Below are 14,178 nucleotides of genomic sequence, written 5' to 3'. Positions count from 1 at the left end.
AATAGATTTAGTGGCCATTCCTGACTTCCTCGCTGGAGCCATGGAGAACTGGGGACTAATCACATTCCGTGAGACAACTTTGCTAGTAGGGAATAATTCCTCCCCTATAGACAAGCAACTGGTGACTTCTGTCATTGCTCATGAACTTGCCCACCAGGTAATTCACTTTATAAATAAAGCAACATTCTCATGACAGGGTAATAATAGTCACGTTCAAATGGTTTATAACTATTACTGGTAAAAGCAGACAGTTGGCATTATCAGGACCCACAAATATTGCCCCATTGCATTATACATTTTTATATATATATCATAGAAGATATATATATATATATATATATATATATATATATATATAGTTGTAAATGTGTATGTATATATGTGTATATAAACATTATTTAAATACACATTATATAAATACACACTTATGCATATGTATATTTAAGAAATATTTGTATGTATATACTGTATATATATTTATACATAATGTATATTATATATAAATAAATAAAAATCTAAAATATATACATGCATATTTTGTGTATTTATATATACAAAATAATCATACAAAGTACACACATATATATATTTTGTAAACACAAACTTCTATTTTGGATGCGATTAATCGTTGCCCAGCACTAATAGTAATATAAAATACAAATGATAAATCGGAAATGAAGTCTTTCAATTCTAATAAAAAGAAAAGGCAAGTCAGACATGCTATGTTCATTATGTTGTTTTTCTCTTCAGTGGTTTGGAAATCTAGTGACTATGAGATGGTGGAATGACCTTTGGCTGAATGAAGGATTTGCAACCTACATGCAGTACATGTCGATTCAAAATGTGTTCCCAGAACTTGACATAGTAAGTTTTAGAATAAAATAGGAGAAATTCCCTTTGTTTCTTTCAGTATGTTATTTTTTTGTTGTTTGAATGTGTCATTTAAAATGTCTATATTTAATCTTGTGTCTTTCATTTACAGGGCACTGAATTTTTAAATGTTCGATTTAAAGCACTAGCCAAAGATGCATTGAACTCGTCCCACCCAGTGTCTACTGTCGTGAGCACCCCAGAGCAGGTGGAAGAGATGTTTGACTCCGTGTCTTATGAGAAGGTATATCATACATTACTTATTGCTTGTGAAGTGGCTTAATTAACCCTCTTTTTGAAAACTGGCACAATGTAATCATTTTCATTGATTGTTATTGATTGTATATCTATTCTCATAACTTGTTTCTTGATCATGCAAGGGTGCTTCAATACTGCTGATGCTCAATGCAACCCTCACAAATGGGGAGTTTCGAAAAGGAGTGATTGAGTACTTACTAAAGTATAACCGATCAAACACAGAAAGTGAAGATTTATGGAACAGTCTTTCTCAGGTCAGACCTTTTTTTTTTTACTAGATTGAATTTAAAATGTCTGAACAGTGATTGCTTTTCAACATTTACGATAACAAAGAAAATATTTTTTTGAGTGTCATGCATACAGTTACTATACTTAATGAAAAAGCAACTAGGCTTACATCTGAGCCATGTTTTTATTAGCGTGCACTGACATCTATGTTCTCCATAGGTGAGCAAACAAAATGTAAGTGTATCTGAGATGATGAACACTTGGACTGTTCATAAGGGCTTTCCTCTGGTCACAGTGAAGAGGAATGGCACTCAAGTGACATTGTCACAAGAACATTTCCTTATGAATGCTGAAAACAGCACAGATGACAGGTAGAGGATTTTAACTGTAAACATTGATCTAAAAATGTATTGTAATGAATTGGGGCGAGATTAGATCCTTTCGCTGTTGGTTAGTAATGTTCTTTAGGCTCTTTTTGCTACTTTATGTATCATATGTTCCGGAAAATAAGTTGCACTTGACTATCAGTCGAACCAGGTCAAAATTTTGTCATTTACTCATCCTTGTGTTGTTCCAAACCTGTAAGACTTTCATTCATTTTTAGAACACAACAGAAGATCTTTTTAATAAAATCTGAGCCAGTTCTGTACTCTCCATTGACAGCTACCACTTTGACGCTTTAAAAAGTTAAGAGATTATAAATCTAATCCAAATGAATTGAGTGGTTTAGTCAGAATTTTCTGACACATGATCACTTTATATGATGAACAGATTTAATTTAGGCTTTTATTCCCATATAAACATTGATCAGCGAACATAAACAGAAGCTCAACTGAACCTGCTTGACAAACGAGAACAAACCTCTTGAAGCTCAAACGTGCTGCGTAACACGAGAATGAACCTCATTGGTTCTTGCGGAAGCTCAAATGTGCTGCGTAACACGAGAATGAACCTCATTGGTTCTTGCGGAAGCTCAAATGTGCTGCGTAACACGAGAATGAACCTCATTGGTTCTTGTGGAAGCTCAAATGTGCTGCGTAACACGAGAATGAACCTCATTGGTTCTTGTGGAAGCTCAAATGTGCTGCGTAACACGAGAATGAACCTCATTGGTTCTTGCGGAAGCTCAAACGTGCTGCGTAACACGAGAATGAACCTCATTGGTTCTTGCGGAAGCTCAAACGTGCTGCGTAACACGAGAATGAACCTCATTGGTTCTTGCGGAAGCTCAAACGTGCTGCGTAACACGAGAATGAACCTCATTGGTTCTTGAGGAAGCTCAAACGTGCTGCGTAACACGAGAATGAACCTCATTGGTTCTTGTGGAAGCTCAAACGTGCTGCGTAACACGAGAATGAACCTCATTGGTTCTTGAGGAGCTCAAGCGTGCTGCATAACACGAGAATGAACCTCATTGGTTCTTGAGGAAGCTCAAACGTGCTGCATAACATGAGAATGAATCTCATTGGTTCTTGCGGAAGCTCAAATGTGCTGCATAACACGAGAATGAACCTCATTGGTTCTTGTGGAAGCTCAAATGTGCTGCGTAACACGAGAATGAACCTCATTGGTTCTTGCGGAAGCTCAAACGTGCTGCGTAACACGAGAATGAACCTCATTGGTTCTTGCGGAAGCTCAAACGTGCTGCGTAACACGAGAATGAACCTCATTGGTTCTTGCGGAAGCTCAAACGTGCTGCGTAACACGAGAATGAACCTCATTGGTTCTTGAGGAAGCTCAAACGTGCTGCGTAACACGAGAATGAACCTCATTGGTTCTTGTGGAAGCTCAAACGTGCTGCGTAACACGAGAATGAACCTCATTGGTTCTTGAGGAGCTCAAGCGTGCTGCATAACACGAGAATGAACCTCATTGGTTCTTGAGGAAGCTCAAACGTGCTGCATAACATGAGAATGAATCTCATTGGTTCTTGCGGAAGCTCAAATGTGCTGCATAACACGAGAATGAACCTCATTGGTTCTTGCGGAAGCTCAAATGTGCTGCATAACACGAGAATGAACCTCATTGGTTCTTGCGGAAGCTCAAACGTGCTGCGTAACACGAGAATGAACCTCATTGGTTCTTGCGGAAGCTCAAACGTGCTGCGTAACACGAGAATGAACCTCATTGGTTCTTGTGGAAGCTCAAACGTGCTGCGTCACACGAGAATGAACCTCATTGGTTCTTGAGGAGCTCAAGCGTAATGTGTAACACGAGAATGAACCTCATTGGTTCTTGAGGAGCTCAAACGTGCTGCGTAACACGAGAATGAACTTAGTTGGTTCTTGAGGAGCTCAAGCGTAATGTGTAACACGAGAATGAACCTCATTGGTTCTTGAGGAGCTCAAACGTGCTGCGTAACACGAGAATGAACCTCATTGGTTCTTGCGGAAGCTCAAACGTGCTGCGTAACACGAGAATGAACCTCATTGGTTCTTGCGGAAGCTCAAACGTGCTGCATAACACGAGAATGAACCTCATTGGTTCTTGTGGAAGCTCAAGCGTGCTGCATAACACGAGAATGAACCTCATTGGTTCTTGTGGAAGCTCAAATGTGCTGCATAACACGAGAATGAACCTCATTGGTTCTTGCGGAAGCTCAAACGTGCTGCGTAACACGAGAATGAACCTCATTGGTTCTTGAGGAGCTCAAACGTGCTGCATAACACGAGAATGAACCTCATTGGTTCTTGTGGAAGCTCAAGCGTGCTGCATAACACGAGAATGAACCTCATTGGTTCTTGTGGAAGCTCAAATGTGCTGCATAACACGAGAATGAACCTCATTGGTTCTTGCGGAAGCTCAAACGTGCTGCGTAACACGAGAATGAACCTCATTGGTTCTTGAGAAGCTCAAACGTGCTGCATAACACGAGAATGAACCTCATTGGTTCTTGTGGAAGCTCAAGCGTGCTGCGTAACACGAGAATGAACTTCATTGGTTCTTGAGGAGCTCAAGCGTAATGTGTAACACGAGAATGAACCTCATTGGTTCTTGAGGAGCTCAAACGTGCTGCGTAACACGAGAATGAACCTCATTGGTTCTTGTGGAAGCTCAAGCGTGCTGCGTAACACGAGAATGAACCTCATTGGTTCTTGAGGAGCTCAAACGTGCTGCATAACACGAGAATGAATCTCATTGGTTCTTGCGGAAGCTCAAATGTGCTGCATAACACGAGAATGAACCTCATTGGTTCTTGTGGAAGCTCAAGCGTGCTGCATAACACGAGAATGAACCTCATTGGTTCTTGCGGAAGCTCAAACGTGCTGCGTAACACGAGAATGAACCTCATTGGTTCTTGAGGAGCTCAAGCGTGCTGCATAACACGAGAATGAACCTCATTGGTTCTTGCGGAAGCTCAAACGTGCTGCGTAACACGAGAATGAACCTCATTGGTTCTTGTGGAAGCTCAAGCGTGCTGCATAACACGAGAATGAACCTCATTGGTTCTTGCGGAAGCTCAAACGTGCTGCGTAACACGAGAATGAACCTCATTGGTTCTTGCGGAAGCTCAAACGTGCTGCGTAACACGAGAATGAACCTCATTGGTTCTTGTGGAAGCTCAAGCGTGCTGCATAACACGAGAATGAACCTCATTGGTTCTTGCGGAAGCTCAAACGTGCTGCATAACACGAGAATGAATCTCATTGGTTCTTGTGGAAGCTCAAACGTGCTGCGTAACACGAGAATGAACCTCATTGGTTCTTGAGGAAGCTCAAACGTGCTGCGTTGTTGTCAATGGAGGGACAGAAATCACTCAGATTTTATAAAAAATATCTTCATTTGTGGTTTGGAACGAAATGAGGGTGAGTAAAAGATTTTTGGGTGAGCTAACCCTTTAAAAGAATAAACAAAGATCGCATCGGTGTATAGGTAAAAAAAAATATTACTCTTAGAAATAATGTAAAATACCAGTACATAAAACGGAACGTTTACAAACATAGTGGCAGTAAAGACATTTATAAAGATTTCTATTTCAAATACATACTGTTCTTTTGGACGTTTTATTCACACAAAAAAAAATTGTATTGTGATTTCCACACAGAAATTAAGCACCACAACTGTATTAGCATAGATAATAAGAAATGTTTCTTGAGCTGTAAATCAGCATATTAGAATGACTTGTGAATGATCAGTTGACACTGAAGACTGGAGCATAGCTGTGGCCAAAAGTATTGGCAGTGAAAATGTTTTCTGCTTTAGTTGTGGTGTTGATTCACATTGTTTCTAGATTATTGTGCAGAGTAATCAGATGTATTTTAAATAATTGCAACAAGCGTCACAATACACAAAATATAATTTCACTAATCATATCATCAGCACATTGGAAAGTGTGAACAAGTACTAGTCATGTGAAATCACTCCTATGAAAGGCTTATCATTAATTTCCAGTATACCATAGAAACATGTAAATATAAACTACAAATACTGAAGTATAACTTCTATTATAGAAGTATAATTTTTGTCACTGACAATATTTTTGGCCACGGATGTAATGGTTACTGAAAATTCATCTTTGACATCACAGGAATAAATTATGTTTTAAAATATATTAAAATAGAAAGCAGTTATTTTAAATTATAATAATATTTTACAATAATTATGTTTTTACTGCATTTTTTTTATCAAATAAATGCAACTTTGTTGAGCATAAGAGACTTCCAAAAACATTTCAAAATCTTTCTGAACTTTGAACTGTAGTGTCTGGCATGGGATGGAATAGTCTTGTTTGTATTAAGGTTCCAGAGGTTTAAACAAGCTCTGTTATAATGATCTATTAAAACAGCAAGCTTTACTTGAAGTCTTAATGTTTAATGTTAATTGATCGACTTTTGTGTTACATATAGCCGCTTGTGGCATGTTCCCCTGGCATATGTGAACGACAGCTGTAGTGTTCTCAGCTCCTGCAAGCAAGTGTTTCATCTCAAGGACAAAACAGGTAAGCATTGTCCTCAGGAACGAGTGTATGGGCATAGACAGATGATTCCAACTACTGGAAATGATGATATATTGTATGTTGCTGTAAATCTTCCAGCCATATTAAAGCTTCCAGGTGAGGTGAAGTGGTTGAAGTTCAACTTCAGGAGTGATGGCTTCTACATAGTGGATTATGATGTGGTTGGATGGAAGGCCTTGATTGATGCTTTGAATGGGAACAGGAGTGTCCTCCCCTGTGAAGACAGAGCAGCTCTCATCAATAACATCTTTGCTCTCTCCAGGTAGATCTGATTTTAAATGAAAGGTTAAAGTTATTAGACAAGACTTTAAAGAGCTGATGCTTCAGGATTCCTACAATCAAGGAAAACTTGACATTATCAGGGAATCATTCATTTATTATTATTTCTCAATAGTTTTTATAGTTGTGATTCAGCTATAAAATATTTTTATATGATAATACTGCTCTTTGCAATTGCAGTCTCACTAAAAATAATACACAATTTTTCAATAATTAAAAAATATTTTTTAAATAATTATTCCATCATGAACATGGAGAAAAAAAACACGATTGGTGTTGTACATTTGAGAATATTTCATAGTGATGTGATAATACTGTAATACCCATCAAAACCAGCATGCAATATATATGTTTTAATATTTTTTGTCAAGAATATTTTCTGCAGTGTAACATTAAATGGTTTGTCCTTTTTTATTTTATTCTTTTTTGAAATTCACTACCATACATTCATAAGATTTGTATGTATGTTACGCTTATCAAGGCTGCATTCATTTGATCAAAAATACAGTGATATAGTTGAAATATTATTACCGATTTAAAAAATTGTCTTTTAAATATCTCATTTTGCTATATTATCACCAAATATGGAATTCAATCTTTTTGTCAACTTTCAATTAGGACAGGTTTTGTATTTTTTTTTTAACTGACTGATCGTAGGCCGCATTGATCTGAGCTTATATTGGTCAAAAATGACCATCCATTAAAAATGAATGGGGGAGATTGAAATTTAGAGAAACATTTAATGTTCAGGAGCATGTTCATGTTAACAAATTTGCATGTGTACTCGCAAAGATAAAAGCCTTGGTCCTGTGCATGCTTGGATACATGCGCACGCACACACACACACACACACATTCATGTACACAAACAAACTATTTAGAGAATTACAGGATTTATTTTCAGAGAGATGGACTTTATCCTCAGATCAATGAGATCTACAATCAATCAGTTTCAAAAATATATATGTGTCTATTTTTGGGATGCTTAATTATGCTTCATCTTTCCTCCAGATTGGGAAGGGTGACCTTCAGGCAGGTCTTAAACCTAATGGATTACATTAGAAACGAGACCGAGACGGCTCCTCTGATTGAAGCTCTCTTCCAGCTTGATCAGATTTACAGATTGCTGGACAAAAGATCAGAATTGAACTTGGCGTCTAGAATGACGGTAGGAAACAACGTCTATCTACAACATCTCATGTAGCTGTTGTATTCAAATGTCTCTCTTTTATCTTAGGACAATGTATTTAGTTCTAAAAGTTGTTTGACTTCAATCTTTGCAGAGTTACATCAACCAACATTTTGGAAGTTTGATGGAGAGTCAGTCATGGGAACCGGAAACTTCTGTGTCGAAGATGACGCTTCGATCTGCCCTGCTGGAGATGGCATGTTCCCTCAACAGACCCAACTGCACAACACAGGCCAAACATCTGTTTGATCAGTGGATCAATTCCAACAAGACTTCTCCGTAAGTTTGAGTAGTGATTGACACGCTACCCTTGACCGAATAAGTTCAATTGCTCTTCGTTAACTGATAACTAGTCTTGTGATTTGCAAAAAAAGGCATTATTGTTAGTCTGCAAAGAGAAGGAAAGAGACATTGTCTAAAGCCCTTGACTCTGTGCTCCTCACTGCAGTTTTTTCTCTTGTTACATGCTGTGTTGTATTAGGATTCCCAGTGATCTCATGAGAACAGTCTTCAAAGTTGCTGCCCAAACAGATGACGGATGGGATGTGCTTCTAAACACATATAAACACTCCATCTATGACGCAGAGAAGCACAAGATACTGGAAGCTTTGGCCAGCACTCAGGATGTACGGAAAATCATTTGGTAAGGCTGACGACATGTTCTGTTGGGAGGGAAAATCTTTCGAGCTGTCAGCACATGCAATACTGAATTTCACTTGGTTTTCCATTTTAGGATTCTGAAGAAAAGTCTTGATGGAAGTGAGATTCAAACTCAAGACTTTCCTTTGGTGATGAACACGATTTGCAGGAACTTTGCTGGCTACCTCTACGCTTGGGATTTTGTGAATGAGAACTGGGAAAATATCACTCAAAAGTGAGTGGTGAACTTTTCATATTTATCAAAGAACCCCTGGAGGAGGAGGGTTACTTAAATATTTGTTTTTAGTAACATTTTGAATCCACACACATTTAATGTAACTATTACACCTTTTAGTCTTTACATGCATGTGCATACACTGATTGTGCATAGGAAAGGTAAATAAAGCAAAATAAAGAAAAAGAAAAAAAATGTAATGAAAACACCTTAAACAGTTTTTGTTCCGAGAATGTTTACACGACAATGATGTTCTAAAAACAGAAACGTTTTTCCTTTGCATTTTTGTTGCGTACAGATGCCAGTGTTGTCAAAACGATCCCCATTCACACGGATCTGTGAAATTAACTAAACTAAAGTTGCTGTATTATTCATGCCAGGCCAGTAGTTGGCGATGTCACTTTGTAAAGAAACACTACGCGCCTATAGACTGAACGCGTAATACGCATGCACATGGCGTCACCGTTTTCACAAATTCGCATTTTTGTTGTTTGCATGGGAATGAAACAGTACCGTTTTCAAAAACATGCACTTTGAAACTCTACAACTTTAAAAAAGCTTGTGTTTTCAGGCCCCTAACACGCAGTTGTCGTGTAAATGAACATCCAAAACGCATAAAAAGTTTTCCGTTTTTAGTTGAAAACGGTGTTGTGTAAACGGCCCCTTAGTGGAGAAAGGTTGTAAATGTTTTAAGGCCTAATATAGAAACCAAGATTTTTATAATGAGGTGGTTTTGCAAATGTATCAATTAGTTAATTGTACGTTAAAGCATTCAATGTGTGATTTAATGTTTTCCCTTTTCCATTTTCTTTATGTAAGGTTTCCTCTCGGATCCTTTCCCATTCAGAGCATCATCATGTCCGCAACCAGTCAATTTTCCACAAAAACTCATCTCGTGGAGGTCTGTTCATCAAAAAAAAAAAAAAAAAAAATCACTTATTTGTTAAAATGAAAAAGTCCAATTTTTTTCATGTTTTTGTACTGAATTATTTTTCACCCTTCTCGTCCAGGCCCAGAACTTCTTCAGTTCTCTTGGGGCGAAAGGTTCTCAGATGAGGATCGTGCAGGAGGCCATTGAGACCATTAAGCAGAACATGCGATGGATGAAGAATAACTTGGACGTGCTCAAGGACTGGTTGTAGTGTGAGGAGGAGACGGCTCCTCTCTTGTGCCTCTCACTCCCTCAGGTGATGTCACCGGGCACATGCATGTGTGAGTGATATAACCGATATTACAGCCAGAGCCATAAATGTACAAACGTTAGGTCAAACTCAAGACAGAAGGGCAGATTTACTTGGATGTAAAGGGCCGTTTAAAAACATCTCTTTTCAGGGCGTCTTATAGGGAATTTTCCAGTGAACTGTGACCTAGCCAGAAGCTTACTAGATATCTGCCTGAAAACATTTAGCCTTTAATACTAGCTATGTAAATGAACGCGTCTGGATATTAAGTGTAAAGCAGATGTATTTTCTTTCTTCCTTTAAGTTCTGAGTTAAAGGGTAAAGTCAGCAGCATACAATTTCCTGTGTCATAACTTTAGCGTTGCTGCTTGGAAAAGGTTGGCGTGTTTTCTTTTTGTGGTTCATTTGGAGGGCCCCAACTCGGTATATGTATGGCTCTGGCCTCAAGCACTATTTGCACTATTCAAAAATTCACCTTGCTCAGGGCAAATCTGGTTGTTGTTTAAATATCATGATGCATTTATTCCCTTTTACTTAATGTCGGTGGCTACAGACCAAAACCTCCCATCAGTATCTCTTAAATATGCCCTTATCACGCAATGCCAAAAACAATAGTTGCCTAGTGAAATACTGAAATCATGCGACAAGAGATGCGTCACAACAAGCCCCTTTCTTCTAGGTATAAAAGTTTTATTTATGTATGTGCCGGTGATGTTTTTAATAATTTGCATAGTCTGCAATGCTTGTAATCCAGCACTGTGTAAATGTTATTGCCTGACAAATGTTCCAACTTTCATCCTTTGCACAAGATGTATTTTAAAGTTTAATTTTAGAGTTGAGTGTGTATATTATGTATTGTTTGTGCAAGCTTGTCTATGGGTAAAATAGAGTTTGTTTGTCAATGGAAAGATTAAGTTAGCATTTCTAAAACATAAGTGTGGATTTTATTTTGGGTTTTGCCATGTACATTCTGATGAAGCTGAAATATTTGAGTTTTGTTGTAAAGTATAGAAGAGGCAAAGAAAATGTAGACTCGTACTCGTTTTACCCATCTGATTTGACAAAGAGATATATATATATATATATATTTGTTAGCAAGTTTGGAGAAGTCTTTGTGTACAGAGCTTTAGTTAAGGGTAATTCGCTATTGTCAAATTGCTACAAGACAAAAAAGGCCTCTAAAGTCACATCACTGATGGAGAGTTGTTCGATTTTTCACTCCTTGCTGATCTTCACTGGTTGCTACTGATTTTGTTTTACTCTTCAAGGATTGAAGGTTTTTGTTTGTGTGATGTGTTTTCTTCACATATTTTCCTCACCGATTTTCTAGCTATTCAGGAATTGTTTTTGCAGAATGTTTCAAATGCCTTTAGTTTGTCAAAACATATGGAGTCAAAACAGTATCATATTCTCGCACAAATGCATGTCAAGATGCACATTTATGCAAATTCATTTATTACATTTTGTAAACTCACAATACAGGCCACAAATACACACAATTTAGCTTTATTTTAATATATTATCATGAGATGATGGTGTGTGTAAATATTTGTGCATTTTCTGCATGCATTTCTAATATCGTTTTAGCTCCATACAGATTTTTAGTTCTTTCCATGTGTGAAAATCTGTGCTCACTGTGACTAAAGCTCACATTAATACACTTCCAGGTTTTTGTTTATTGCTCAGTGCTTTGACCTCATAAAATGTCAAATATGACTGGTACATTGTAATACAGCTGGTACATTGTTATTATTTTGTTTGTAGTAGTAATTTTGCCCTTGATCAGCAGCTTTATTCATATATTTGGGATAGAAGTGAATGATCGTCTTTAAAGGACAACGGCAGCATTGTTACACTGTAATGGGCACTTCTAATGTTCGTTTGGATCGTTACAGTTATCGATGAATGTATTCATTTTTGTTACTATGGATCGGTTTAAACACAAACATTATGATTGTAATTCCCATGTATCTGAATTCATCTGGATTTATAATATGGTCAATTAAACACAATGAAGTGTTAAAAATACAATCAGTTTTCTGAAATTTGTCACCGTTTCAGCTGTCGTAATTTAGGATTTATATAAACCTGTTGATTTCTGTGATGTCCCTCATGAGGTGTTTTGTGTTATTGGCTGGATTCCAGATGTTAAATGGTTAAACTTGACATAGTTTAAAGGAGAAATATGCTTGCTTGTGAAACATTTGCTGTGTTAAATGACTTGAAAACCTTCTAATGCCTGAAGAAAAAATTGATTTATTTGTGCGACCAGGTTACAGGGGAAATTGTCTTATTTTATGTTGTTAAACAGCTTTACACTGGGTTTGGGTTCTATGTTTTTAAGATATTGCTTAATGAAAAACCACTGACCCATCTTTATAAAAGACCAAAAAGGAAATAAATAAAAAAGTGCACACAAATTCCACAAGTTTTCTGTCTAGATATTCAGTAGATGGCACTGTTCTCTCTCTTGTTCTCTTGTTCGCTTTTCCAAACATTTATGTGCAAGAACACATAATGTGAAATAAATAAGGACTGTTAATAGAAAAATAAATAACATAAATGCATACTGTATGATCCACATAATGGTTATTTGTATTTATAAATAATTATATGTATATTTATAGTGATGTGATTTTTGTTGGAGCTGATGTTTGTTAAATGAAGTAACAACAACTGGGTGAATAAGAGAGCTTTCAGAATTCCAGGTTTTATTTTGGAGTTGCAGGAAGAGTTTTGCTAGTGTTATTTTAAGACTTAAAGTAGAGCACAATAGCTTAGTTATTGTGAATCATTTATAAAGTTGGCCAGATGAGTATCTAAAATGTTTGGCATGCCATAATTAAGTGTTTGACATATTATTTACAGGAAATAAATCATCATTTGAGGTCACGAGGAACAATTTATCACTAGAGGCAGTGTTGGCATGCTTGCTTAGTTACTTGCTTAGTTTGCTTTTAATAAAGTTGCTTATAAATATGCAATTTTGGAGGCCTTGTTTCCAGAATACATTAGTGTATTGGGGCTTATTTTGGTTAGGCTATAGTGGCTTAACTAGTTCACTTTTTGTTATATGCTGGCCACAAGGTCAAATGCAACTTCATTGATGAGCCAGACTGGCTCTTTCCCCTGAAGATGACACTCCATTTGTGTTTTTTTTGTGATTTAAACATCCACTAGTAAACCACAGTTCTCTTCTGGCCTCAACTAACCTTTAACAATAATACAATGTATAATATATAGCCCTCTGTCTGTAGTGAATACCAATATGGCTGCCCGAACACTTTCGGCGGCTTCACCATCTGCTGGCAGTAAACAATTTTGGGTAACGCTTTAGATGACAGCCCGGAAAGTGCATAATTAAGACAAATTTACAGCTCAACTTTCGGTAATTATAGTGTTTCTATAAAGTACTTATATGTAAGTATAAGGGAACAATATATAACGTTGTGGGAATAAAGGGGTGACAACCTGGAGAATTAAGAAATTATTTATGCTGTAAGTATTTTAGAACTATAGGGTATTCTACTATTATGATACAGCAATCTTACATTTGGGAGAATTAGGTGAGCACATACACTGCGTACATTTTGTAATAATAGTGTACCAATACATATTGTATAGGCTTTTTAAAAATTATGTATCTGTGCATTTATACAGTAATTTTTTTTTTAACAAAAGTGCACTGGAAACTAAAACTATTGCAACTTTTGCTTACATACTGAGGAAATATACTCTTGTCGTTGTCCCATGTTACAGGGTAAGTACGATGAAAATACATTATATACACACAATCTAATATCACGGACTCTGAAATTTAAGGAAGGAAGGAAGGAGTTATGGTGACAGAATGACAGAGAGAGCAGAGATGAGGTAAGGAATTAAAGGTAAGTAGGCAGGCCTATAAGTAACACTTTATTTTGATGGTCCCTTTTGAACTTTCTGTGGACTATAAGTAACGTTGCACCTATGTGTCAACTAACTCTCATTAGAGTATTAGTAGACTCTGCTTAATTTCTGCTAACTCTTTATTTTGTTGGTCCCCCAACAGACATTACTAACCATAAGTAACTTTGCAAGTACATGTGAATTCTTCTAACCCTATCTACTACTCTACTAACACTCTAACGAGAGTTAGGGCCCTTTCACACCTACCTTGTTTGGTCCGGACTTTCGGACTTTTCAGTTTGGTCCGAATCCAAATTACAGGTGTGAAACCTCCCCCGGACCTAACAGATGAAATTTGGTCCGACGAAAAGGGGTAGTCTCGGTCCGGATCAAACTGGCGCGCGCGCACACACACACACACACATTTGTCCTGCGTCCTGCCGGCGACGATAAAA

The 14,178-nt window shown here is 37.2% G+C and overlaps 1 protein-coding gene across 1 annotated transcript in view; it reads left to right on the top strand.

The window, feature by feature from the left end:
• LOC308690373 (leucyl-cystinyl aminopeptidase-like) overlaps window positions 1-11,856 on the top strand; it is a 34,221-nt gene extending 22,365 nt beyond the window's left edge. Inside the window, exons 26-38 of the mRNA XM_081364774.1 lie at window positions 6-157; window positions 751-864; window positions 983-1,114; window positions 1,251-1,382; window positions 1,576-1,727; window positions 6,204-6,295; window positions 6,392-6,575; window positions 7,603-7,759; window positions 7,875-8,059; window positions 8,262-8,423; window positions 8,514-8,654; window positions 9,474-9,555; window positions 9,665-11,856. Of these exons, the coding sequence (XP_081220900.1) occupies window positions 6-157; window positions 751-864; window positions 983-1,114; window positions 1,251-1,382; window positions 1,576-1,727; window positions 6,204-6,295; window positions 6,392-6,575; window positions 7,603-7,759; window positions 7,875-8,059; window positions 8,262-8,423; window positions 8,514-8,654; window positions 9,474-9,555; window positions 9,665-9,796 (1,817 nt within the window). The 3' untranslated portion in view covers window positions 9,797-11,856. The remainder of the gene's footprint in view (window positions 1-5; window positions 158-750; window positions 865-982; window positions 1,115-1,250; window positions 1,383-1,575; window positions 1,728-6,203; window positions 6,296-6,391; window positions 6,576-7,602; window positions 7,760-7,874; window positions 8,060-8,261; window positions 8,424-8,513; window positions 8,655-9,473; window positions 9,556-9,664) is intronic.
• Window positions 11,857-14,178: the final 2,322 nt, after the last annotated feature.

Source organism: Scardinius erythrophthalmus (assembly GCF_964197995.2).
Source record: "Scardinius erythrophthalmus genome assembly, chromosome: 5".
Classification (NCBI taxonomy): domain Eukaryota; kingdom Metazoa; phylum Chordata; class Actinopteri; order Cypriniformes; family Leuciscidae; genus Scardinius; species Scardinius erythrophthalmus.
Note: the sequence above shows the minus strand (reverse complement) of the source record. Positions and strands in the feature narration are given on the sequence as shown.